This window comes from Panthera tigris, chromosome B2 (genome assembly GCF_018350195.1).
Source record: "Panthera tigris isolate Pti1 chromosome B2, P.tigris_Pti1_mat1.1, whole genome shotgun sequence".
Taxonomy (NCBI): Eukaryota; Metazoa; Chordata; class Mammalia; order Carnivora; family Felidae; genus Panthera; species Panthera tigris.
Window position 1 is genome coordinate 149225027 of NC_056664.1, and position 27609 is coordinate 149252635.

The 27609-nt window shown below is 62.6% G+C and overlaps 1 protein-coding gene across 1 annotated transcript in view; it reads left to right on the top strand.

The window, feature by feature from the left end:
- The first annotated feature begins 1764 nt into the window (after positions 1-1764).
- Positions 1765-27609, top strand: part of KIF25 (kinesin family member 25) — a 64777-nt gene continuing 38932 nt past the window's right edge. The window contains exon 1 of the mRNA XM_042987544.1: positions 1765-1839. Within this exon, the coding sequence (XP_042843478.1) occupies positions 1765-1839 (75 nt within the window). The remainder of the gene's footprint in view (positions 1840-27609) is intronic.

Genomic DNA, 27609 nt, shown 5'->3' on the forward strand with positions numbered 1-27609 from the left:
CCGACCAGCATGTTTGCTGCTGTGAACCCCAACTCAGTGGTCTGTCTGTCTCTGATTTCTCAGGTCTAGGCAGCCTGTTCTGACCAACGTGCTGTGGAAGGAGGATGCGGCTTATTCACAACGTCCTCGTCATCGCCTGTTCTTTCTGATTCATTGACTCAGGCAACAGATAATTGGCCTGAGTTCCTAAATGTGCCAAACGTTGTAGCTGCTGTAGGCCCAGCGGCTGCTGTCTTTGGAGCTCTGGATCTCCTCCGGTGACAGTGACGCCAGATAACTGTTCCATGTGAGCAATCCCAAGAGCCGGGTGCCAGGGGAAGGACATGGGTCCCGTCCATTTGGGATGGTCTTGATCGAGCCCTGAACGAGCATCCAGAGGGCCAGAGAGGCGGAGGCAGTGACGTGGAAATGTGCTTGCCCCCCCCCCCCCAGGAACAGCAAGGAGGTCACTGATCCTCCAGCCAAGTGGGCAGGGAGGGGGAGGGAGGGGGCAGAGGAGGAGCAGGGGTGCGTAGGCCGTCCTGAGCGCCTGGTTTTTACCTAATGGAGAAGCGGAGGGGAGGGAACGTCCGACTGACGTGTCACCCACCGTGTAGGTGACCGGCCAAGGGGCTGGTGCCATCACTATGGTGAGCCCAGAAGGACTTGTCCGTGGTGGCATGTGGGGTGACGGGAGGAGTGGATGGCAAGGTGTGGGTCCCGGTGGGCGAGGAGTGCAGGTGCACCAGAAGTCGGGCAGAGCCGGGAGGGGTTGGGGATTGTGGGGACGCCCCCGGGTGGCGCCTGCAGGCAGTGTGACCTACGTACAGGTCGGGAACTCGAGGGAGGGGGGGCAAGCCGGACACAGGATCGGGGCATCATCAGGGTACAGATGGCATTCAATGCTGTGAGAGGAGACTGGCAGAGAAGACGGGAAGAAGTGCCCTCGGACGGAGGACAAGAGGCCAGTGCCCGAGAACCAAGTTAGTTTTTCAAGAAGCAGGGACAGACCAACTGTGCCTGGGACCACTGGACCTGCCATGCAGCCGTCCTCTGCCACCCTCCCAGGGCGCGGGGCGGGGCGGGAGCAGTGCAGAGGAGGGGAGGAGGGGAGGAGGGGAGGAGGGGAGGAGGGGAGGAGGGGAGGACGGTGGGCCCGGGGCAGGGCGGGAGCAGTGCACCTGCCCAGCAGTGCCAGGGAGGGCGGGAAGGGCTGGAGCAGGGCACGCGGGGAGCAGGGCAGGGGAGGGCGGGAGGGCGGGCCGCGGCAGGGCTGCGGAGGAGAAGGGGAGGGCTCGGCCTGGAGCCTCCCTGTCTAAGCACAGGTGGTGCGCCCGCCCCTGCGCCGCGGCTTCACCCCGGGGTGCTCCCCCTGCTCCGGTGCTGCCGCCCCTCTCCCCGCCTCCCTGCAGCGGTTCGGGGCCCCGAGCGGCGCCCGCTGGCCTCTTCCTGTGCCTGTCCCCTGGCTCCTGTTCCCAGTGGGCTCCACAGGCCCTCCTCTCCCCGCAGACATTCCTGTGGGGAAGGGAGCCACACTCGTTGGGCGGACGCAAAATTACAGGACCAGCGGGAAGAGCTGTGTACCCGCGGGAGGCTGTAATTTACATGGGGTCTGGAACACCCACCGTATCCAGTAAATAGTCTTGCAGTGTAGCCGCTCCCCTCCCTGGCCCCTCCCCCGGTCCCGTGACCCCGTCGCCATGGAAACCACGGGGTGGGCCCCCCCCCCCCCCCCCGCAAACGCCCGCGCACGCGCAGCAGGTGGGCTGAGGCCTGGGCCCGGCGATGCCGGCGGCGACGGGCGGACGCTGGGGGCGCTTCTGGGAGCAGCGGGCCCGGCAGCTGCAGCGGCAGGTGCAGGTGAGCAGGTGCCGGGAGCGCAGCTGCGGCCCCGCCTGCAGCCCCACCCCCTCCCGCCCCTGAGCCTTGGGGGCGGGGGCCAGCGAGGGACAGTTGGGGTGGCGGCGCCCCAAGACTGCCCGGGACGGAGGCTCCCGCCATCTTCCACCTTCTGCTGTGTAGGGTGCGAGGTCCTTCCTCGTCTGCCCTCCCGCTCGGTCCCCCAGCCCGGCCCCGGACCCCCGCGCGCCCCACCCTCCTCTGAGGCCCCTCTCCGTGACTTGTCGAGGGGCTACTATGTACCGTGCTGAATTCGGGGGTACAGTGCTTAAGCGACCACACACCTGACCTTTCTGTTCCCTGCTCTCGGAGTATAGGTGGAATAAAGGAGGAAATAGTCACAAAATAAACGTAAACCACCAAAGTGGGCCCATGATGACGCTAAGGAGGGGACACACCCAGTCCTACAGGGGCTTGTAATGCAACCCTGGCCGGATGTGGGGGTCCAGGACCGTCTCCCCGTGAGCAGAGGTGGAGCGGGGTTCTCCTGAGATGGGAGGCCACCATCTGGCAGTGCGTTGAGGGTCAAGGACAGAACTGTCCCCAAAGAGGAGCAGCCTCGCAGTGGCGTGTGGCGGCGGGGCTGGCGTTGGGCAGAGCCTGGGGGAGGCTGCTGGCTGGGGCTGAGGCGGGAGGGGGGCCCCCGTGCAGCATGAAGCAGGACTAGAGATGTTCTTTATCTTGAGGGCCCCGAAGGGCTATCGAAGATATTTTAAGGGAGGGAGGAAGCAGTTAGATCCATATTTTGAAAATGTCACTCAAAACGTCCCTTGTAGCGAGTGGCCCCGCAAGGGCGAGCGTGAAGTTGTGAGGGCCGAGTTCGAAGTCGCAGGCAGGACTTCTGGGTGGCAGGATGAGGGCCTCTGTGAACCCACTCCCGAAAAGGAAGCCAACAGGTGAGGGTCACGGCAAAATGGTGTAGCGCCCCCCGAAGTTGCCCAAACAGCATCCGCCAAAGGAAGCAACGATTATTCGAGAAACCTGCTAAAAACCTCTGGAAGCACAGAAAAAGTCTGAGGCCCCTTGCCTCACACCGCCCAAGCTCAGCCCGGCAGAAGGTCCACTCTGGGCGTGTGCGGCCAGGAAGACGGGGCTTCCCCTCTCCTCGGCTTCCGACGACGGGTCGCCATATCTCACCAGTCTGGACGGGCCACCGGACAGTCGAGGAAGCTAAGTTCCTGGCTGACTGTGGCGGAGGCTGGGGGCCTCCCTCCTCCCACGGAGCTTCCGCTCCTATCATGGAGGCCTTACTCCAGAACAGAGGCCGGGGCACTGGGGCTCCAGTCCCTCTTCCCCAGCTCCAGAAGCACAAAGGTTTCATGGCGAGAGAGCAAGCCAGGAGCCCAGAGGCCACAGGCCTCCCGGTGCGCAGAGGGCTGATGTTCGTCTCTGGAGATTTCGCTCAAGGCGAGAGGCAGCCCATGAGACAGAGCTCTGAAGCTCTTCCCACAGGAACTGACTTCATCTGAACCGCTCTGGTGAGGTTCAGAAGCAAGAATCTTCTTAATTACGAGCACTTACCAGTTGGCTTGGGCGCCATAACCAAGTACCACACACCAGGTGGTTCAAAGCACAGCAGTCGACTCCCCCGGTTCTGGAGGCCGGGAGTCCAAGAGCAAGGTGTTGGTGCTGGTTTCTCCTAAGGCCTCTCCCCTCGGCTTGTGTGTGGCTGCCTTCTGTGGTGTGATCTCATGGTCTTTCCTCTGTGCATGGGTACCCCTGCAGTCCCTCTCTGGGCCCTCTCTGGGCGCCCAGTCACACTGGATTAGAGCCCACGCCAACGGCCTCATTTCGACTCAATCGCCTCTTCCCGGGCTCTGTCTCCAGATACAGTCACACTCTGAGGCCCTGGGCTTGGGAGTCCGACACGTGAATTCGAGGGGAATACAGCCCATAACAAGCAGCAAGCTGACAGGCCACCTAGCTCACACCAGTCTAAGAAGAGTCTGAGGTTGTGCCAGATCTCACAAATGGGCTTCCCAAAGTATCCCTACCCCAGTTTAATTGGAGCAGACAGTGGAGAAAGTCACGCCCCAGGCCATTGTTGAAGACAAGCAATCGAGAGATCAGGGAGAGGTTAACACGGAGCCCTGCTTCAAAACTGCTGTCTCCGGTGCAGGTGCCGCGTGGCCGTGCACGTGTCCAAAGCTGTGTCCTTCTAGGAGCTACACCAAGGCTTCCCGCTGAGGGGGAAACAGACTTCCCTAGAGAAACCGAGCTGAGTCACTCAACAAAGCACACAAACAGCAACAAAAACAACCTTCAGGTGGGGGAAAGGCGTCACTATCTAAAGTTTCTGCCATATATTTCCTAAAATGTCTGGTTTTCAACAAAAAGAAATTATAAGACATGAAAGAAACAGGGAAGTGAGACTCATCTGCGGGGGGAGGGGGGACAGACAACAAGAACCGCCATTGGGAAGCCTGGTGTTGGCATTAATAAGACGACAAGGCAGTCATTGTGTGAACATACAAATATGCTCAAGGGACTAAACGAAACCGCATTATAGAGGTGAGGGAAAATATGATGATTTCTCATCAGATAAAAAATGTCAATAAAAGATAGATAGAAAATACTTATTAAATACTTATTTAAAAAGATAGAAAATACTTATTAAAAAAAAAATTGTAATCCTGGAGTTGAAAGTAGCTGAAATGAGGACATTCCCCAGAGGACTCAAGAGTAGATTTGAATGGACAAAAAAGAAAAAAAAAAAAAAAAAGAATAAGCAAACTTAGCTTGGTAGAAATTATGCAATCCTAAGAACAGAGGGAAAAACAGAAGGAAGGAAAGTGATTGGAATCTGTTGGTGCAAAGCGTGTAGGCATACCAACATACACACGACACAGGGGCACCAGGAGGGGAGAGCGAGAGAGCACAAGAAACATTCAAAGAAATAATTGCTCAAACTCCCCAAATGTGTTGAAATTTGGCATACGTAGAAGAAGCTTCATGGACTTCAATTAGGATAACCACGAAGAGATCCACACCCACATGCATCGTAGTGAAAACACCGAAAGAGAAGACCAGGGAGGGAAGAATGACTCATCAAGTCAATCCACAAGCAGACTCTCAGCAGCAGCAGGGGCCGTGGGGTGATGCACTCAAAGTGCTGAAAGACAAATTCTGTCAACTAAAAATATTATATCCAGCAAAACTGTCTTTCAGAAATGAAGGCAAAATAAAAGTTTTCCCAGATAAACAAAGTCAGACAAGATTCGTTGCTAGAAGCCTTGCCTGATTAAGAGACATTGAAGGAGGTTCCTCGGGCTGAAAGCAAGTCCCTGTCCCTGCCCCAGAAACACAGATCCAAAAAGAATGCCAGCAAAGACAGTCACGTAGTTATAAAAGGATAAAGGTGTATTTTTCTTGTTTTCTTCACTGATTTAAAATAAGTAATTGTATAAAACTACAGACATGTAATTGTGTCATTGAAACTATAACTTGTAGAAACGTAATATGCTTGACAGAAGTGGCACAAAGGAGGTGGATGGGGACAAAGTTTTGCGAGAATAGGGCAATGACACCAGATGGTAGTTTGAATCCACAGGACCAGGTGAACCTGGTGGTTCATCATGGTGAAGAAGGCCAGCACAACAAACCCTGCAAGTCTGCTGTCCCTTCTCTCCTCAGATTCTTTAATGAACATGAGATTATGTAAAGCAGCAATGATAGCACTGGACTGTCCCATATATGAATGTGATGTGTGATGGTACCAACCCAACAGATGGAACAGGGGAGTTCAGCTATAGCAGGAGCGTCTCTACCTCACCAGGCCCTGACTGTCCCTGTGAGGTACACTCTCCCACCTGGCCAGGCCCTGACTGTCCCTGTGAGGTACACTCTCCCACCTGGCCAGGCCCTGACTGTCCCTGTGAGGTACACGCTCCCACCTGGCCAGGCCCTGACCGTCCCTGTGAGGTACACTCTCCCACCTGGCCAGGCCCTGACTGTCCCTGTGAGGTACACTCTCCCACCTGGCCAGGCCCTGACTGTCCCTGTGAGGTACACTCTCCCACCTGGCCAGGCCCTGACTGTCCCTGTGAGGTACACTCTCCCACCTGGCCAGGCCCTGACTGTCCCTGTGAGGTACACTCTCCCACCTGGCCAGGCCCTGACTGTCCCTGTGAGGTACACGCTCCCACCTGGCCAGGCCCTGACTGTCCCTGTGAGGTACACTCTCCCACCTGGCCAGGCCCTGACTGTCCCTGTGAGGTACACTCTCCCACCTGGCCAGGCCCTGACTGTCCCTGTGAGGTACACTCTCCCACCTGGCCAGGCCCTGACTGTCCCTGTGAGGTACACGCTCCCACCTGGCCAGGCCCTGACTGTCCCTGTGAGGTACACTCTCCCACCTGGCCAGGCCCTGACCGTCCCTGTGAGGTACACTCTCCCACCTGGCCAGGCCCTGACCGTCCCTGTGAGGTACACTCTCCCACCTGGCCAGGCCCTGACCGTCCCTGTGAGGTACACTCTCCCACCTGGCCAGGCCCTGACTGTCCCTGTGAGGTACACTCTCCCACCTGGCCAGGCCCTGACTGTCCCTGTGAGGTACACTCTCCCACCTGGCCAGGCCCTGACCGTCCCTGTGAGGTACACTCTCCCACCTGGCCAGGCCCTGACCGTCCCTGTGAGGTACACTCTCCCACCTGGCCAGGCCCTGACCGTCCCTGTGAGGTACACTCTCCCACCTGGCCAGGCCCTGACTGTCCCTGTGAGGTACACTCTCCCACCTGGCCAGGCCCTGACCGTCCCTGTGAGGTACACTCTCCCACCTGGCCAGGCCCTGACCGTCCCTGTGAGGTACACTCTCCCACCTGGCCAGGCCCTGACTGTCCCTGTGGGGCGGACTCTCCCACCTGGCCAGGCCCTGACTGTCCCTGTGAGGTACACTCTCCCACCTGGCCAGGCCCTGACCGTCCCTGTGAGGTACACTCTCCCACCTGGCCAGGCCCTGACTGTCCCTGTGAGGTACACTCTCCCACCTGGCCAGGCCCTGACCGTCCCTGTGAGGTACACTCTCCCACCTGGCCAGGCCCTGACTGTCCCTGTGAGGTACACGCTCCCACCTGGCCAGGCCCTGACTGTCCCTGTGAGGTACACTCTCCCACCTGGCCAGGCCCTGACCGTCCCTGTGAGGTACACTCTCCCACCTGGCCAGGCCCTGACCGTCCCTGTGAGGTACACTCTCCCACCTGGCCAGGCCCTGACCGTCCCTGTGAGGTACACTCTCCCACCTGGCCAGGCCCTGACCGTCCCTGTGAGGTACACTCTCCCACCTGGCCAGGCCCTGACCGTCCCTGTGGGGTACACTCTCCCACCTGGCCAGGCCCTGACCGTCCCTGTGAGGTACACTCTCCCACCTGGCCAGGCCCTGACTGTCCCTGTGAGGTACACTCTCCCACCTGGCCAGGCCCTGACCGTCCCTGTGAGGTACACTCTCCCACCTGGCCAGGCCCTGACCGTCCCTGTGGGGTACACTCTCCCACCTGGCCAGGCCCTGACCGTCCCTGTGAGGTACACTCTCCCACCTGGCCAGGCCCTGACTGTCCCTGTGAGGTACACGCTCCCACCTGGCCAGGCCCTGACTGTCCCTGTGGGGCGGACTCTCCCACCTGGCCAGGCCCTGACCGTCCCTGTGAGGTACACTCTCCCACCTGGCCAGGCCCTGACTGTCCCTGTGGGGCGGACTCTCCCACCTGGCCAGGCCCTGACTGTCCCTGTGAGGTACACTCTCCCACCTGGCCAGGCCCTGACCGTCCCTGTGAGGTACACTCTCCCACCTGGCCAGGCCCTGACTGTCCCTGTGAGGTACACTCTCCCACCTGGCCAGGCCCTGACCGTCCCTGTGAGGTACACTCTCCCACCTGGCCAGGCCCTGACTGTCCCTGTGAGGTACACGCTCCCACCTGGCCAGGCCCTGACTGTCCCTGTGAGGTACACTCTCCCACCTGGCCAGGCCCTGACCGTCCCTGTGAGGTACACTCTCCCACCTGGCCAGGCCCTGACCGTCCCTGTGAGGTACACTCTCCCACCTGGCCAGGCCCTGACCGTCCCTGTGAGGTACACTCTCCCACCTGGCCAGGCCCTGACCGTCCCTGTGAGGTACACTCTCCCACCTGGCCAGGCCCTGACCGTCCCTGTGGGGTACACTCTCCCACCTGGCCAGGCCCTGACCGTCCCTGTGAGGTACACTCTCCCACCTGGCCAGGCCCTGACCGTCCCTGTGAGGTACACTCTCCAACCTGGCCAGGCCCTGACTGTCCCTGTGAGGTACACGCTCCCACCTGGCCAGGCCCTGACTGTCCCTGTGGGGCGGACTCTCCCACCTGGCCAGGCCCTGACCGTCCCTGTGAGGTACACTCTCCCACCTGGCCAGGCCCTGACTGTCCCTGTGGGGCGGACTCTCCCACCTGGCCAGGCCCTGACTGTCCCTGTGAGGTACACTCTCCCACCTGGCCAGGCCCTGACCGTCCCTGTGAGGTACACTCTCCCACCTGGCCAGGCCCTGACTGTCCCTGTGAGGTACACTCTCCCACCTGGCCAGGCCCTGACCGTCCCTGTGAGGTACACTCTCCCACCTGGCCAGGCCCTGACTGTCCCTGTGAGGTACACGCTCCCACCTGGCCAGGCCCTGACTGTCCCTGTGAGGTACACTCTCCCACCTGGCCAGGCCCTGACCGTCCCTGTGAGGTACACTCTCCCACCTGGCCAGGCCCTGACCGTCCCTGTGAGGTACACTCTCCCACCTGGCCAGGCCCTGACCGTCCCTGTGAGGTACACTCTCCCACCTGGCCAGGCCCTGACCGTCCCTGTGAGGTACACTCTCCCACCTGGCCAGGCCCTGACCGTCCCTGTGGGGTACACTCTCCCACCTGGCCAGGCCCTGACCGTCCCTGTGAGGTACACTCTCCCACCTGGCCAGGCCCTGACTGTCCCTGTGAGGTACACTCTCCCACCTGGCCAGGCCCTGACCGTCCCTGTGAGGTACACGCTCCCACCTGGCCAGGCCCTGACTGTCCCTGTGAGGTACACTCTCCCACCTGGCCAGGCCCTGACTGTCCCTGTGAGGTACACGCTCCCACCTGGCCAGGCCCTGACTGTCCCTGTGGGGCGGACTCTCCCACCTGGCCAGGCCCTGACCGTCCCTGTGAGGTACACTCTCCCACCTGGCCAGGCCCTGACTGTCCCTGTGGGGCGGACTCTCCCACCTGGCCAGGCCCTGACTGTCCCTGTGAGGTACACTCTCCCACCTGGCCAGGCCCTGACCGTCCCTGTGAGGTACACTCTCCCACCTGGCCAGGCCCTGACTGTCCCTGTGAGGTACACGCTCCCACCTGGCCAGGCCCTGACTGTCCCTGTGAGGTACACTCTCCCACCTGGCCAGGCCCTGACCGTCCCTGTGAGGTACACTCTCCCACCTGGCCAGGCCCTGACCGTCCCTGTGAGGTACACTCTCCCACCTGGCCAGGCCCTGACCGTCCCTGTGAGGTACACTCTCCCACCTGGCCAGGCCCTGACCGTCCCTGTGAGGTACACTCTCCCACCTGGCCAGGCCCTGACCGTCCCTGTGGGGTACACTCTCCCACCTGGCCAGGCCCTGACCGTCCCTGTGAGGTACACTCTCCCACCTGGCCAGGCCCTGACCGTCCCTGTGAGGTACACTCTCCCACCTGGCCAGGCCCTGACTGTCCCTGTGAGGTACACGCTCCCACCTGGCCAGGCCCTGACTGTCCCTGTGGGGCGGACTCTCCCACCTGGCCAGGCCCTGACCGTCCCTGTGAGGTACACTCTCCCACCTGGCCAGGCCCTGACTGTCCCTGTGGGGCGGACTCTCCCACCTGGCCAGGCCCTGACTGTCCCTGTGAGGTACACTCTCCCACCTGGCCAGGCCCTGACCGTCCCTGTGAGGTACACTCTCCCACCTGGCCAGGCCCTGACTGTCCCTGTGAGGTACACTCTCCCACCTGGCCAGGCCCTGACCGTCCCTGTGAGGTACACTCTCCCACCTGGCCAGGCCCTGACTGTCCCTGTGAGGTACACGCTCCCACCTGGCCAGGCCCTGACTGTCCCTGTGAGGTACACTCTCCCACCTGGCCAGGCCCTGACCGTCCCTGTGAGGTACACTCTCCCACCTGGCCAGGCCCTGACCGTCCCTGTGAGGTACACTCTCCCACCTGGCCAGGCCCTGACCGTCCCTGTGAGGTACACTCTCCCACCTGGCCAGGCCCTGACCGTCCCTGTGAGGTACACTCTCCCACCTGGCCAGGCCCTGACCGTCCCTGTGGGGTACACTCTCCCACCTGGCCAGGCCCTGACCGTCCCTGTGAGGTACACTCTCCCACCTGGCCAGGCCCTGACTGTCCCTGTGAGGTACACTCTCCCACCTGGCCAGGCCCTGACCGTCCCTGTGAGGTACACGCTCCCACCTGGCCAGGCCCTGACTGTCCCTGTGAGGTACACTCTCCCACCTGGCCAGGCCCTGACTGTCCCTTTGAGGTACACGCTCCCACCTGGCCAGGCCCTGACTGTCCCTGTGGGGCGGACTCTCCCACCTGGCCAGGCCCTGACCGTCCCTGTGAGGTACACTCTCCCACCTGGCCAGGCCCTGACTGTCCCTGTGGGGCGGACTCTCCCACCTGGCCAGGCCCTGACTGTCCCTGTGAGGTACACTCTCCCACCTGGCCAGGCCCTGACCGTCCCTGTGAGGTACACTCTCCCACCTGGCCAGGCCCTGACTGTCCCTGTGAGGTACACTCTCCCACCTGGCCAGGCCCTGACCGTCCCTGTGAGGTACACTCTCCCACCTGGCCAGGCCCTGACTGTCCCTGTGAGGTACACGCTCCCACCTGGCCAGGCCCTGACTGTCCCTGTGAGGTACACTCTCCCACCTGGCCAGGCCCTGACCGTCCCTGTGAGGTACACTCTCCCACCTGGCCAGGCCCTGACCGTCCCTGTGAGGTACACTCTCCCACCTGGCCAGGCCCTGACCGTCCCTGTGAGGTACACTCTCCCACCTGGCCAGGCCCTGACCGTCCCTGTGAGGTACACTCTCCCACCTGGCCAGGCCCTGACCGTCCCTGTGGGGTACACTCTCCCACCTGGCCAGGCCCTGACCGTCCCTGTGAGGTACACTCTCCCACCTGGCCAGGCCCTGACCGTCCCTGTGAGGTACACTCTCCCACCTGGCCAGGCCCTGACTGTCCCTGTGAGGTACACGCTCCCACCTGGCCAGGCCCTGACTGTCCCTGTGGGGCGGACTCTCCCACCTGGCCAGGCCCTGACCGTCCCTGTGAGGTACACTCTCCCACCTGGCCAGGCCCTGACTGTCCCTGTGGGGCGGACTCTCCCACCTGGCCAGGCCCTGACTGTCCCTGTGAGGTACACTCTCCCACCTGGCCAGGCCCTGACCGTCCCTGTGAGGTACACTCTCCCACCTGGCCAGGCCCTGACTGTCCCTGTGAGGTACACTCTCCCACCTGGCCAGGCCCTGACCGTCCCTGTGAGGTACACTCTCCCACCTGGCCAGGCCCTGACTGTCCCTGTGAGGTACACTCTCCCACCTGGCCAGGCCCTGACCGTCCCTGTGAGGTACACGCTCCCACCTGGCCAGGCCCTGACTGTCCCTGTGAGGTACACTCTCCCACCTGGCCAGGCCCTGACCGTCCCTGTGAGGTACACTCTCCCACCTGGCCAGGCCCTGACCGTCCCTGTGAGGTACACGCTCCCACCTGGCCAGGCCCTGACTGTCCCTGTGAGGTACACTCTCCCACCTGGCCAGGCCCTGACCGTCCCTGTGAGGTACACGCTCCCACCTGGCCAGGCCCTGACTGTCCCTGTGAGGTACACTCTCCCACCTGGCCAGGCCCTGACCGTCCCTGTGAGGTACACTCTCCCACCTGGCCAGGCCCTGACCGTCCCTGTGAGGTACACGCTCCCACCTGGCCAGGCCCTGACTGTCCCTGTGAGGTACACTCTCCCACCTGGCCAGGCCCTGACTGTCCCTGTGAGGTACACGCTCCCACCTGGCCAGGCCCTGACTGTCCCTGTGGGGCGGACTCTCCCACCTGGCCAGGCCCTGACCGTCCCTGTGAGGTACACTCTCCCACCTGGCCAGGCCCTGACCGTCCCTGTGAGGTACACTCTCCCACCTGGCCAGGCCCTGACCGTCCCTGTGAGGTACACGCTCCCACCTGGCCAGGCCCTGACCGTCCCTGTGAGGTACACGCTCCCACCTGGCCAGGCCCTGACTGTCCCTGTGAGGTACACTCTCCCACCTGGCCAGGCCCTGACTGTCCCTGTGAGGTACACGCTCCCACCTGGCCAGGCCCTGACTGTCCCTGTGGGGCGGACTCTCCCACCTGGCCAGGCCCTGACCGTCCCTGTGAGGTACACTCTCCCACCTGGCCAGGCCCTGACCGTCCCTGTGAGGTACACTCTCCCACCTGGCCAGGCCCTGACCGTCCCTGTGAGGTACACGCTCCCACCTGGCCAGGCCCTGACCGTCCCTGTGAGGTACACTCTCCCACCTGGCCAGGCCCTGACCGTCCCTGTGAGGTACACTCTCCCACCTGGCCAGGCCCTGACTGTCCCTGTGAGGTACACTCTCCCACCTGGCCAGGCCCTGACTGTCCCTGTGAGGTACACTCTCCCACCTGGCCAGGCCCTGACCGTCCCTGTGAGGTACACTCTCCCACCTGGCCAGGCCCTGACCGTCCCTGTGAGGTACACTCTCCCACCTGGCCAGGCCCTGACCGTCCCTGTGAGGTACACGCTCCCACCTGGCCAGGCCCTGACCGTCCCTGTGAGGTACACGCTCCCACCTGGCCAGGCCCTGACTGTCCCTGTGAGGTACACTCTCCCACCTGGCCAGGCCCTGACTGTCCCTGTGAGGTACACGCTCCCACCTGGCCAGGCCCTGACTGTCCCTGTGGGGCGGACTCTCCCACCTGGCCAGGCCCTGACCGTCCCTGTGAGGTACACTCTCCCACCTGGCCAGGCCCTGACCGTCCCTGTGAGGTACACTCTCCCACCTGGCCAGGCCCTGACCGTCCCTGTGAGGTACACGCTCCCACCTGGCCAGGCCCTGACCGTCCCTGTGAGGTACACTCTCCCACCTGGCCAGGCCCTGACCGTCCCTGTGAGGTACACTCTCCCACCTGGCCAGGCCCTGACTGTCCCTGTGAGGTACACTCTCCCACCTGGCCAGGCCCTGACCGTCCCTGTGAGGTACACTCTCCCACCTGGCCAGGCCCTGACCGTCCCTGTGAGGTACACGCTCCCACCTGGCCAGGCCCTGACTGTCCCTGTGAGGTACACGCTCCCACCTGGCCAGGCCCTGACCGTCCCTGTGAGGTACACTCTCCCACCTGGCCAGGCCCTGACTGTCCCTGTGAGGTACACTCTCCCACCTGGCCAGGCCCTGACTGTCCCTGTGGGGCGGACTCTCCCACCTGGCCAGGCCCTGACCGTCCCTGTGAGGTACACTCTCCCACCTGGCCAGGCCCTGACTGTCCCTGTGGGGCGGACTCTCCCACCTGGCCAGGCCCTGACTGTCCCTGTGAGGTACACTCTCCCACCTGGCCAGGCCCTGACCGTCCCTGTGAGGTACACTCTCCCACCTGGCCAGGCCCTGACCGTCCCTGTGAGGTACACTCTCCCACCTGGCCAGGCCCTGACCGTCCCTGTGAGGTACACTCTCCCACCTGGCCAGGCCCTGACTGTCCCTGTGAGGTACACGCTCCCACCTGGCCAGGCCCTGACTGTCCCTGTGGGGCGGACTCTCCCACCTGGCCAGGCCCTGACCGTCCCTGTGAGGTACACTCTCCCACCTGGCCAGGCCCTGACTGTCCCTGTGGGGCGGACTCTCCCACCTGGCCAGGCCCTGACTGTCCCTGTGAGGTACACTCTCCCACCTGGCCAGGCCCTGACCGTCCCTGTGAGGTACACTCTCCCACCTGGCCAGGCCCTGACTGTCCCTGTGAGGTACACTCTCCCACCTGGCCAGGCCCTGACCGTCCCTGTGAGGTACACTCTCCCACCTGGCCAGGCCCTGACTGTCCCTGTGAGGTACACGCTCCCACCTGGCCAGGCCCTGACTGTCCCTGTGAGGTACACTCTCCCACCTGGCCAGGCCCTGACCGTCCCTGTGAGGTACACTCTCCCACCTGGCCAGGCCCTGACCGTCCCTGTGAGGTACACTCTCCCACCTGGCCAGGCCCTGACCGTCCCTGTGAGGTACACTCTCCCACCTGGCCAGGCCCTGACCGTCCCTGTGAGGTACACTCTCCCACCTGGCCAGGCCCTGACCGTCCCTGTGGGGTACACTCTCCCACCTGGCCAGGCCCTGACCGTCCCTGTGAGGTACACTCTCCCACCTGGCCAGGCCCTGACCGTCCCTGTGAGGTACACTCTCCCACCTGGCCAGGCCCTGACTGTCCCTGTGAGGTACACGCTCCCACCTGGCCAGGCCCTGACTGTCCCTGTGGGGCGGACTCTCCCACCTGGCCAGGCCCTGACCGTCCCTGTGAGGTACACTCTCCCACCTGGCCAGGCCCTGACTGTCCCTGTGGGGCGGACTCTCCCACCTGGCCAGGCCCTGACTGTCCCTGTGAGGTACACTCTCCCACCTGGCCAGGCCCTGACCGTCCCTGTGAGGTACACTCTCCCACCTGGCCAGGCCCTGACTGTCCCTGTGAGGTACACTCTCCCACCTGGCCAGGCCCTGACCGTCCCTGTGAGGTACACTCTCCCACCTGGCCAGGCCCTGACTGTCCCTGTGAGGTACACGCTCCCACCTGGCCAGGCCCTGACTGTCCCTGTGAGGTACACTCTCCCACCTGGCCAGGCCCTGACCGTCCCTGTGAGGTACACTCTCCCACCTGGCCAGGCCCTGACCGTCCCTGTGAGGTACACTCTCCCACCTGGCCAGGCCCTGACCGTCCCTGTGAGGTACACTCTCCCACCTGGCCAGGCCCTGACCGTCCCTGTGAGGTACACTCTCCCACCTGGCCAGGCCCTGACCGTCCCTGTGGGGTACACTCTCCCACCTGGCCAGGCCCTGACCGTCCCTGTGAGGTACACTCTCCCACCTGGCCAGGCCCTGACTGTCCCTGTGAGGTACACTCTCCCACCTGGCCAGGCCCTGACCGTCCCTGTGAGGTACACTCTCCCACCTGGCCAGGCCCTGACCGTCCCTGTGGGGTACACTCTCCCACCTGGCCAGGCCCTGACCGTCCCTGTGAGGTACACTCTCCCACCTGGCCAGGCCCTGACTGTCCCTGTGAGGTACACGCTCCCACCTGGCCAGGCCCTGACTGTCCCTGTGGGGCGGACTCTCCCACCTGGCCAGGCCCTGACCGTCCCTGTGAGGTACACTCTCCCACCTGGCCAGGCCCTGACTGTCCCTGTGGGGCGGACTCTCCCACCTGGCCAGGCCCTGACTGTCCCTGTGAGGTACACTCTCCCACCTGGCCAGGCCCTGACCGTCCCTGTGAGGTACACTCTCCCACCTGGCCAGGCCCTGACTGTCCCTGTGAGGTACACGCTCCCACCTGGCCAGGCCCTGACCGTCCCTGTGAGGTACACTCTCCCACCTGGCCAGGCCCTGACTGTCCCTGTGAGGTACACGCTCCCACCTGGCCAGGCCCTGACCGTCCCTGTGAGGTACACTCTCCCACCTGGCCAGGCCCTGACCGTCCCTGTGAGGTACACTCTCCCACCTGGCCAGGCCCTGACCGTCCCTGTGAGGTACACGCTCCCACCTGGCCAGGCCCTGACCGTCCCTGTGAGGTACACTCTCCCACCTGGCCAGGCCCTGACCGTCCCTGTGAGGTACACGCTCCCACCTGGCCAGGCCCTGACCGTCCCTGTGGGGTACACTCTCCCACCTGGCCAGGCCCTGACCGTCCCTGTGAGGTACACTCTCCCACCTGGCCAGGCCCTGACCGTCCCTGTGAGGTACACTCTCCCACCTGGCCAGGCCCTGACCGTCCCTGTGAGGTACACGCTCCCACCTGGCCAGGCCCTGACCGTCCCTGTGGGGTACACTCTCCCACCTGGCCAGGCCCTGACCGTCCCTGTGAGGTACACGCTCCCACCTGGCCAGGCCCTGACCGTCCCTGTGAGGTACACTCTCCCACCTGGCCAGGCCCTGACCGTCCCTGTGAGGTACACGCTCCCACCTGGCCAGGCCCTGACTGTCCCTGTGAGGTACACGCTCCCACCTGGCCAGGCCCTGACTGTCCCTGTGGGGCGGACTCTCCCACCTGGCCAGGCCCTGACCGTCCCTGTGAGGTACACTCTCCCACCTGGCCAGGCCCTGACTGTCCCTGTGGGGCGGACTCTCCCACCTGGCCAGGCCCTGACTGTCCCTGTGAGGTACACTCTCCCACCTGGCCAGGCCCTGACCGTCCCTGTGAGGTACACTCTCCCACCTGGCCAGGCCCTGACTGTCCCTGTGAGGTACACTCTCCCACCTGGCCAGGCCCTGACCGTCCCTGTGAGGTACACTCTCCCACCTGGCCAGGCCCTGACTGTCCCTGTGAGGTACACGCTCCCACCTGGCCAGGCCCTGACTGTCCCTGTGAGGTACACTCTCCCACCTGGCCAGGCCCTGACCGTCCCTGTGAGGTACACTCTCCCACCTGGCCAGGCCCTGACCGTCCCTGTGAGGTACACTCTCCCACCTGGCCAGGCCCTGACCGTCCCTGTGAGGTACACTCTCCCACCTGGCCAGGCCCTGACCGTCCCTGTGAGGTACACTCTCCCACCTGGCCAGGCCCTGACCGTCCCTGTGGGGTACACTCTCCCACCTGGCCAGGCCCTGACCGTCCCTGTGAGGTACACTCTCCCACCTGGCCAGGCCCTGACCGTCCCTGTGAGGTACACTCTCCCACCTGGCCAGGCCCTGACTGTCCCTGTGAGGTACACGCTCCCACCTGGCCAGGCCCTGACTGTCCCTGTGGGGCGGACTCTCCCACCTGGCCAGGCCCTGACCGTCCCTGTGAGGTACACTCTCCCACCTGGCCAGGCCCTGACTGTCCCTGTGGGGCGGACTCTCCCACCTGGCCAGGCCCTGACTGTCCCTGTGAGGTACACTCTCCCACCTGGCCAGGCCCTGACCGTCCCTGTGAGGTACACTCTCCCACCTGGCCAGGCCCTGACTGTCCCTGTGAGGTACACTCTCCCACCTGGCCAGGCCCTGACCGTCCCTGTGAGGTACACTCTCCCACCTGGCCAGGCCCTGACTGTCCCTGTGAGGTACACGCTCCCACCTGGCCAGGCCCTGACTGTCCCTGTGAGGTACACTCTCCCACCTGGCCAGGCCCTGACCGTCCCTGTGAGGTACACTCTCCCACCTGGCCAGGCCCTGACCGTCCCTGTGAGGTACACGCTCCCACCTGGCCAGGCCCTGACTGTCCCTGTGAGGTACACTCTCCCACCTGGCCAGGCCCTGACCGTCCCTGTGAGGTACACGCTCCCACCTGGCCAGGCCCTGACTGTCCCTGTGAGGTACACTCTCCCACCTGGCCAGGCCCTGACCGTCCCTGTGAGGTACACTCTCCCACCTGGCCAGGCCCTGACCGTCCCTGTGAGGTACACGCTCCCACCTGGCCAGGCCCTGACTGTCCCTGTGAGGTACACTCTCCCACCTGGCCAGGCCCTGACTGTCCCTGTGAGGTACACGCTCCCACCTGGCCAGGCCCTGACTGTCCCTGTGGGGCGGACTCTCCCACCTGGCCAGGCCCTGACCGTCCCTGTGAGGTACACTCTCCCACCTGGCCAGGCCCTGACCGTCCCTGTGAGGTACACTCTCCCACCTGGCCAGGCCCTGACCGTCCCTGTGAGGTACACGCTCCCACCTGGCCAGGCCCTGACCGTCCCTGTGAGGTACACGCTCCCACCTGGCCAGGCCCTGACTGTCCCTGTGAGGTACACTCTCCCACCTGGCCAGGCCCTGACTGTCCCTGTGAGGTACACGCTCCCACCTGGCCAGGCCCTGACTGTCCCTGTGGGGCGGACTCTCCCACCTGGCCAGGCCCTGACCGTCCCTGTGAGGTACACTCTCCCACCTGGCCAGGCCCTGACCGTCCCTGTGAGGTACACTCTCCCACCTGGCCAGGCCCTGACCGTCCCTGTGAGGTACACGCTCCCACCTGGCCAGGCCCTGACCGTCCCTGTGAGGTACACTCTCCCACCTGGCCAGGCCCTGACCGTCCCTGTGAGGTACACTCTCCCACCTGGCCAGGCCCTGACTGTCCCTGTGAGGTACACTCTCCCACCTGGCCAGGCCCTGACTGTCCCTGTGAGGTACACTCTCCCACCTGGCCAGGCCCTGACCGTCCCTGTGAGGTACACTCTCCCACCTGGCCAGGCCCTGACCGTCCCTGTGAGGTACACTCTCCCACCTGGCCAGGCCCTGACCGTCCCTGTGAGGTACACGCTCCCACCTGGCCAGGCCCTGACCGTCCCTGTGAGGTACACGCTCCCACCTGGCCAGGCCCTGACTGTCCCTGTGAGGTACACTCTCCCACCTGGCCAGGCCCTGACTGTCCCTGTGAGGTACACGCTCCCACCTGGCCAGGCCCTGACTGTCCCTGTGGGGCGGACTCTCCCACCTGGCCAGGCCCTGACCGTCCCTGTGAGGTACACTCTCCCACCTGGCCAGGCCCTGACCGTCCCTGTGAGGTACACTCTCCCACCTGGCCAGGCCCTGACCGTCCCTGTGAGGTACACGCTCCCACCTGGCCAGGCCCTGACCGTCCCTGTGAGGTACACTCTCCCACCTGGCCAGGCCCTGACCGTCCCTGTGAGGTACACTCTCCCACCTGGCCAGGCCCTGACTGTCCCTGTGAGGTACACTCTCCCACCTGGCCAGGCCCTGACCGTCCCTGTGAGGTACACTCTCCCACCTGGCCAGGCCCTGACCGTCCCTGTGAGGTACACGCTCCCACCTGGCCAGGCCCTGACTGTCCCTGTGAGGTACACGCTCCCACCTGGCCAGGCCCTGACCGTCCCTGTGAGGTACACTCTCCCACCTGGCCAGGCCCTGACTGTCCCTGTGAGGTACACTCTCCCACCTGGCCAGGCCCTGACTGTCCCTGTGGGGCGGACTCTCCCACCTGGCCAGGCCCTGACCGTCCCTGTGAGGTACACTCTCCCACCTGGCCAGGCCCTGACTGTCCCTGTGGGGCGGACTCTCCCACCTGGCCAGGCCCTGACTGTCCCTGTGAGGTACACTCTCCCACCTGGCCAGGCCCTGACCGTCCCTGTGAGGTACACTCTCCCACCTGGCCAGGCCCTGACCGTCCCTGTGAGGTACACTCTCCCACCTGGCCAGGCCCTGACCGTCCCTGTGAGGTACACTCTCCCACCTGGCCAGGCCCTGACTGTCCCTGTGAGGTACACGCTCCCACCTGGCCAGGCCCTGACTGTCCCTGTGGGGCGGACTCTCCCACCTGGCCAGGCCCTGACCGTCCCTGTGAGGTACACTCTCCCACCTGGCCAGGCCCTGACTGTCCCTGTGGGGCGGACTCTCCCACCTGGCCAGGCCCTGACTGTCCCTGTGAGGTACACTCTCCCACCTGGCCAGGCCCTGACCGTCCCTGTGAGGTACACTCTCCCACCTGGCCAGGCCCTGACTGTCCCTGTGAGGTACACTCTCCCACCTGGCCAGGCCCTGACCGTCCCTGTGAGGTACACTCTCCCACCTGGCCAGGCCCTGACTGTCCCTGTGAGGTACACGCTCCCACCTGGCCAGGCCCTGACTGTCCCTGTGAGGTACACTCTCCCACCTGGCCAGGCCCTGACCGTCCCTGTGAGGTACACTCTCCCACCTGGCCAGGCCCTGACCGTCCCTGTGAGGTACACTCTCCCACCTGGCCAGGCCCTGACCGTCCCTGTGAGGTACACTCTCCCACCTGGCCAGGCCCTGACCGTCCCTGTGAGGTACACTCTCCCACCTGGCCAGGCCCTGACCGTCCCTGTGGGGTACACTCTCCCACCTGGCCAGGCCCTGACCGTCCCTGTGAGGTACACTCTCCCACCTGGCCAGGCCCTGACCGTCCCTGTGAGGTACACTCTCCCACCTGGCCAGGCCCTGACTGTCCCTGTGAGGTACACGCTCCCACCTGGCCAGGCCCTGACTGTCCCTGTGGGGCGGACTCTCCCACCTGGCCAGGCCCTGACCGTCCCTGTGAGGTACACTCTCCCACCTGGCCAGGCCCTGACTGTCCCTGTGGGGCGGACTCTCCCACCTGGCCAGGCCCTGACTGTCCCTGTGAGGTACACTCTCCCACCTGGCCAGGCCCTGACCGTCCCTGTGAGGTACACTCTCCCACCTGGCCAGGCCCTGACTGTCCCTGTGAGGTACACTCTCCCACCTGGCCAGGCCCTGACCGTCCCTGTGAGGTACACTCTCCCACCTGGCCAGGCCCTGACTGTCCCTGTGAGGTACACGCTCCCACCTGGCCAGGCCCTGACTGTCCCTGTGAGGTACACTCTCCCACCTGGCCAGGCCCTGACCGTCCCTGTGAGGTACACTCTCCCACCTGGCCAGGCCCTGACCGTCCCTGTGAGGTACACTCTCCCACCTGGCCAGGCCCTGACCGTCCCTGTGAGGTACACTCTCCCACCTGGCCAGGCCCTGACCGTCCCTGTGAGGTACACTCTCCCACCTGGCCAGGCCCTGACCGTCCCTGTGGGGTACACTCTCCCACCTGGCCAGGCCCTGACCGTCCCTGTGAGGTACACTCTCCCACCTGGCCAGGCCCTGACTGTCCCTGTGAGGTACACTCTCCCACCTGGCCAGGCCCTGACCGTCCCTGTGAGGTACACTCTCCCACCTGGCCAGGCCCTGACCGTCCCTGTGGGGTACACTCTCCCACCTGGCCAGGCCCTGACCGTCCCTGTGAGGTACACTCTCCCACCTGGCCAGGCCCTGACTGTCCCTGTGAGGTACACGCTCCCACCTGGCCAGGCCCTGACTGTCCCTGTGGGGCGGACTCTCCCACCTGGCCAGGCCCTGACCGTCCCTGTGAGGTACACTCTCCCACCTGGCCAGGCCCTGACTGTCCCTGTGGGGCGGACTCTCCCACCTGGCCAGGCCCTGACTGTCCCTGTGAGGTACACTCTCCCACCTGGCCAGGCCCTGACCGTCCCTGTGAGGTACACTCTCCCACCTGGCCAGGCCCTGACTGTCCCTGTGAGGTACACGCTCCCACCTGGCCAGGCCCTGACCGTCCCTGTGAGGTACACTCTCCCACCTGGCCAGGCCCTGACTGTCCCTGTGAGGTACACGCTCCCACCTGGCCAGGCCCTGACCGTCCCTGTGAGGTACACTCTCCCACCTGGCCAGGCCCTGACCGTCCCTGTGAGGTACACTCTCCCACCTGGCCAGGCCCTGACCGTCCCTGTGAGGTACACGCTCCCACCTGGCCAGGCCCTGACCGTCCCTGTGAGGTACACTCTCCCACCTGGCCAGGCCCTGACCGTCCCTGTGAGGTACACGCTCCCACCTGGCCAGGCCCTGACCGTCCCTGTGGGGTACACTCTCCCACCTGGCCAGGCCCTGACCGTCCCTGTGAGGTACACTCTCCCACCTGGCCAGGCCCTGACCGTCCCTGTGAGGTACACTCTCCCACCTGGCCAGGCCCTGACCGTCCCTGTGAGGTACACGCTCCCACCTGGCCAGGCCCTGACCGTCCCTGTGGGGTACACTCTCCCACCTGGCCAGGCCCTGACCGTCCCTGTGAGGTACACGCTCCCACCTGGCCAGGCCCTGACCGTCCCTGTGAGGTACACTCTCCCACCTGGCCAGGCCCTGACCGTCCCTGTGAGGTACACGCTCCCACCTGGCCAGGCCCTGACTGTCCCTGTGAGGTACACGCTCCCACCTGGCCAGGCCCTGACTGTCCCTGTGGGGCGGACTCTCCCACCTGGCCAGGCCCTGACCGTCCCTGTGAGGTACACTCTCCCACCTGGCCAGGCCCTGACTGTCCCTGTGGGGCGGACTCTCCCACCTGGCCAGGCCCTGACTGTCCCTGTGAGGTACACTCTCCCACCTGGCCAGGCCCTGACCGTCCCTGTGAGGTACACTCTCCCACCTGGCCAGGCCCTGACTGTCCCTGTGAGGTACACTCTCCCACCTGGCCAGGCCCTGACCGTCCCTGTGAGGTACACTCTCCCACCTGGCCAGGCCCTGACTGTCCCTGTGAGGTACACGCTCCCACCTGGCCAGGCCCTGACTGTCCCTGTGAGGTACACTCTCCCACCTGGCCAGGCCCTGACCGTCCCTGTGAGGTACACTCTCCCACCTGGCCAGGCCCTGACCGTCCCTGTGAGGTACACGCTCCCACCTGGCCAGGCCCTGACCGTCCCTGTGAGGTACACTCTCCCACCTGGCCAGGCCCTGACCGTCCCTGTGAGGTACACTCTCCCACCTGGCCAGGCCCTGACCGTCCCTGTGGGGTACACTCTCCCACCTGGCCAGGCCCTGACCGTCCCTGTGAGGTACACTCTCCCACCTGGCCAGGCCCTGACCGTCCCTGTGAGGTACACTCTCCCACCTGGCCAGGCCCTGACTGTCCCTGTGAGGTACACGCTCCCACCTGGCCAGGCCCTGACTGTCCCTGTGGGGCGGACTCTCCCACCTGGCCAGGCCCTGACCGTCCCTGTGAGGTACACTCTCCCACCTGGCCAGGCCCTGACTGTCCCTGTGGGGCGGACTCTCCCACCTGGCCAGGCCCTGACTGTCCCTGTGAGGTACACTCTCCCACCTGGCCAGGCCCTGACCGTCCCTGTGAGGTACACTCTCCCACCTGGCCAGGCCCTGACTGTCCCTGTGAGGTACACTCTCCCACCTGGCCAGGCCCTGACCGTCCCTGTGAGGTACACTCTCCCACCTGGCCAGGCCCTGACTGTCCCTGTGAGGTACACGCTCCCACCTGGCCAGGCCCTGACTGTCCCTGTGAGGTACACTCTCCCACCTGGCCAGGCCCTGACCGTCCCTGTGAGGTACACTCTCCCACCTGGCCAGGCCCTGACCGTCCCTGTGAGGTACACTCTCCCACCTGGCCAGGCCCTGACCGTCCCTGTGAGGTACACTCTCCCACCTGGCCAGGCCCTGACCGTCCCTGTGAGGTACACTCTCCCACCTGGCCAGGCCCTGACCGTCCCTGTGGGGTACACTCTCCCACCTGGCCAGGCCCTGACCGTCCCTGTGAGGTACACTCTCCCACCTGGCCAGGCCCTGACTGTCCCTGTGAGGTACACTCTCCCACCTGGCCAGGCCCTGACCGTCCCTGTGAGGTACACTCTCCCACCTGGCCAGGCCCTGACCGTCCCTGTGGGGTACACTCTCCCACCTGGCCAGGCCCTGACCGTCCCTGTGAGGTACACTCTCCCACCTGGCCAGGCCCTGACCGTCCCTGTGAGGTACACGCTCCCACCTGGCCAGGCCCTGACTGTCCCTGTGGGGCGGACTCTCCCACCTGGCCAGGCCCTGACCGTCCCTGTGAGGTACACTCTCCCACCTGGCCAGGCCCTGACTGTCCCTGTGAGGTACACTCTCCCACCTGGCCAGGCCCTGACCGTCCCTGTGAGGTACACGCTCCCACCTGGCCAGGCCCTGACCGTCCCTGTGAGGTACACTCTCCCACCTGGCCAGGCCCTGACCGTCCCTGTGAGGTACACGCTCCCACCTGGCCAGGCCCTGACCGTCCCTGTGGGGCGGACTCTCCCACCTGGCCAGGCCCTGACTGTCCCTGTGAGGTACACTCTCCCACCTGGCCAGGCCCTGACCGTCCCTGTGGGGCGGACTCTCCCACCTGGCCAGGCCCTGACTGTCCCTGTGAGGTACACTCTCCCACCTGGCCAGGCCCTGACTGTCCCTGTGAGGTACACTCTCCCACCTGGCCAGGCCCTGACCGTCCCTGTGAGGTACACGCTCCCACCTGGCCAGGCCCTGACTGTCCCTGTGAGGTACACGCTCCCACCTGGCCAGGCCCTGACCGTCCCTGTGAGGTACACGCTCCCACCTGGCCAGGCCCTGACTGTCCCTGTGAGGTACACGCTCCCACCTGGCCAGGCCCTGACTGTCCCTGTGAGGTACACTCTCCCACCTGGCCAGGCCCTGACTGTCCCTGTGAGGTACACGCTCCCACCTGGCCAGGCCCTGACTGTCCCTGTGAGGTACACTCTCCCACCTGGCCAGGCCCTGACTGTCCCTGTGAGGTACACTCTCCCACCTGGCCAGGCCCTGACCGTCCCTGTGGGGCGGACTCTCCCACCTGGCCAGGCCCTGACTGTCCCTGTGAGGTACACTCTCCCACCTGGCCAGGCCCTGACCGTCCCTGTGAGGTACACTCTCCCACCTGGCCAGGCCCTGACCGTCCCTGTGAGGTACACTCTCCCACCTGGCCAGGCCCTGACCGTCCCTGTGAGGTACACTCTCCCACCTGGCCAGGCCCTGACTGTCCCTGTGAGGTACACGCTCCCACCTGGCCAGGCCCTGACCGTCCCTGTGAGGTACACTCTCCCACCTGGCCAGGCCCTGACCGTCCCTGTGAGGTACACGCTCCCACCTGGCCAGGCCCTGACCGTCCCTGTGAGGTACACTCTCCCACCTGGCCAGGCCCTGACCGTCCCTGTGAGGTACACTCTCCCACCTGGCCAGGCCCTGACTGTCCCTGTGAGGTACACTCTCCCACCTGGCCAGGCCCTGACTGTCCCTGTGAGGTACACTCTCCCACCTGGCCAGGCCCTGACCGTCCCTGTGAGGTACACTCTCCCACCTGGCCAGGCCCTGACCGTCCCTGTGAGGTACACGCTCCCACCTGGCCAGGCCCTGACCGTCCCTGTGAGGTACACTCTCCCACCTGGCCAGGCCCTGACCGTCCCTGTGAGGTACACTCTCCCACCTGGCCAGGCCCTGACTGTCCCTGTGAGGTACACTCTCCCACCTGGCCAGGCCCTGACTGTCCCTGTGAGGTACACTCTCCCACCTGGCCAGGCCCTGACCGTCCCTGTGAGGTACACTCTCCCACCTGGCCAGGCCCTGACCGTCCCTGTGAGGTACACTCTCCCACCTGGCCAGGCCCTGACCGTCCCTGTGAGGTACACTCTCCCACCTGGCCAGGCCCTGACCGTCCCTGTGAGGTACACGCTCCCACCTGGCCAGGCCCTGACCGTCCCTGTGGGGCGGACTCTTCCAGTTTCAAAGTGTAGGGTGAGCTTTTGAGAAACCACGAAGAAAACGGTTCAAAAACTAATGGAAAATGTCATTGAAGAAATTAACATTTTATGCTAGAAAATATCCAGTTACGGCAAAAGAAGCCAGCAAAAGAGGAACAATCAAAACGTGAGGCACATAGAAAATGAACAAGTGAAATGTTGGGTGCAAACCTACATCAGCAGCCTTCAATGTGAGTGGACAAGACATCAATCAAAAGGCAGGCACTGTCCGGCTGGATAAGAAGCGAGTTCAAACTACATGCTGTCTGTCTACAGGGACATGCTTTACATTCAAAGATACAAATAGCTTGTAAGCAAAAGGATGGAAAAAGATACATTATGCCACCATTAGCTACAAGAAGACTGAGTGACTGTGCTAATATTAGACAAAATAGACTTTAAGATGGCATAAATGTCACTACAAATAAAGAGGAACATTTGATAATGACAGAAGTGTAACTCCATCAGAAAGATAGGCAAAGTATATGTGCACCTAACAACATGGCCCTAAAATGGACAGAATTGAGGACACAAAGTAGCAATTGAAAAATAATGGCTGCAGACGTCAACCCTCCCCTTTCAGTAATGAACAAACCGGACAGGGGACCGGCCAGGAGACAGACAACTTGAACAACACTACTGAACCGACTCAATCAGGCGGACGTCCACAGAACACCCTGCCCACACAGCAGGAGGACACATGACCTCAAGTGCACGTGGCACAGGCCCTCTGGGTTAGACAATGTACTGGGCCACAGAGGAAGCCTGCATACACATAAAAGGATAAAGATCATAGACGGTATGTTTTCCGGTTACGATAGAGGGAAGTTAGAAATTAATAACAAAAAAAAAATTTAGGAAATTCACAAATATGGGAAAATTGAATAAGATACTTTTAAATTATAGTAGATCAAAGAAGAAATCACAAATGAGGTCAGGGAACATTTTGAGAGGAATGAAGATGAGGGTACCACCCAGCAAAGTTTGTGGGATGCAGCCAAGGCAGCACTTTGAGGAACAGTCGTGGACACAAACACCTACACTAAAAAAGAAGCTAGCTCGCCAATCAATTACCTAAACACCCACCTCAGGACACGGGATAAAGCAGAGGAAGCAACACCGAGCACCAGCAGAAGAAAGCCACAATAAAGACCAGAGCAGAAACAACTGAAATAGAGCATGGCAAACTATAGGGAAAGTCAACAGAACCAGAAGCTGGCTGTTTGCAAAGATGAACAAAATTAACAAACCCTTAGTTTGACTGAAAAGAAGACTCAAATTAACGAAACCAAGAATTAAGGACAAGGCATTGCTACCAACTTCACAAAAATAAAAAGGAAGTCAGGAACATGCTGTGGACAGCACTGCTGATGATTTCACCAGGGTGAGTTGGTCAAATTCCCAGAGTCACAGATCACCGAAACCGATTCAGGAACTAGAGGATGTGAGCACAACTGTAATGCATGCTGAGGTTAAGTTAGGAATCCGAAATCTCACAAAGTAAACCCCGGGCCCAGATGGTTTCCCTGGTGAGTTGTACCAAACGTGTGAAGAGAAATGAACACCAGTCCTCCATGAACTCTTTGGAAAAATAGAAAGGAGGGAACATTTCCATGCGCCAACACTTACCTGATGTCAAAACCCATGCAGACGTCACAAGAAAACTGCAGAGCAATGTCTCTTAAGGATGCAGATGTAAACCTCTTCAAAAAATACCGGCAAACTGAATCCGGTGGTATATGAAAAGGACATACACCCTGACCAAGTGGGAATCATCCCAGGAATGGCCTAGCGTTCCAAGGTCGGTTAACGTCACAGACCGAATCAACAGAATGAAGGACAGACCCCACGATCATTTCGATAGGTCCAAAAACACGCTTTTGACAAAATATTACTTCACTTCGTGATAAAAACACTCAGCCGGCTCCTCAACCTGATAAAGGATGTCCCCGAAACCCCCCTGCTGACACACATAACATGAGAGGAGCAAGACAAACGTGTCCTTTCACATCTGTTCACCGTCTCCCGGAGGTGCTAGTCAGGGTATTCAGGCAAGAGAACGAAAGGAAAAGGGGTCTGTACCAGAAAGGAGGAAATAAGACTGTTTCTGTCTGCAGATGATCTCGTATATAGAAAATCCTAAGGAATCCACCAAAAAAACAACGCTCCTGGCACTAGTGAGTGATTTCAGCAAGATTGGAGGATATGAGATCCATATGCAAAAGTCTGTTGTGTTTCTATTTCATAGCAATGAAAAGCCAAAAGTGACATTAAGAAAACCGTTCCACTTACAAGATAGTCAAAGATGATAAAATGCTTTGGAAGAAATTTAACCCAAGAATTGCAAGACTTGAACCCTGAAAACGATAGTCAACATCATTGGCGATCAGGCCAATGCAGATCAAGTGGCAATGATACGCCCCGGTGGCTGTAATCAAAGAGACAGATGGAAGTATCTCGAGGGTGTGGAAAATGGAATTCTCATACACGGCTGGTGGG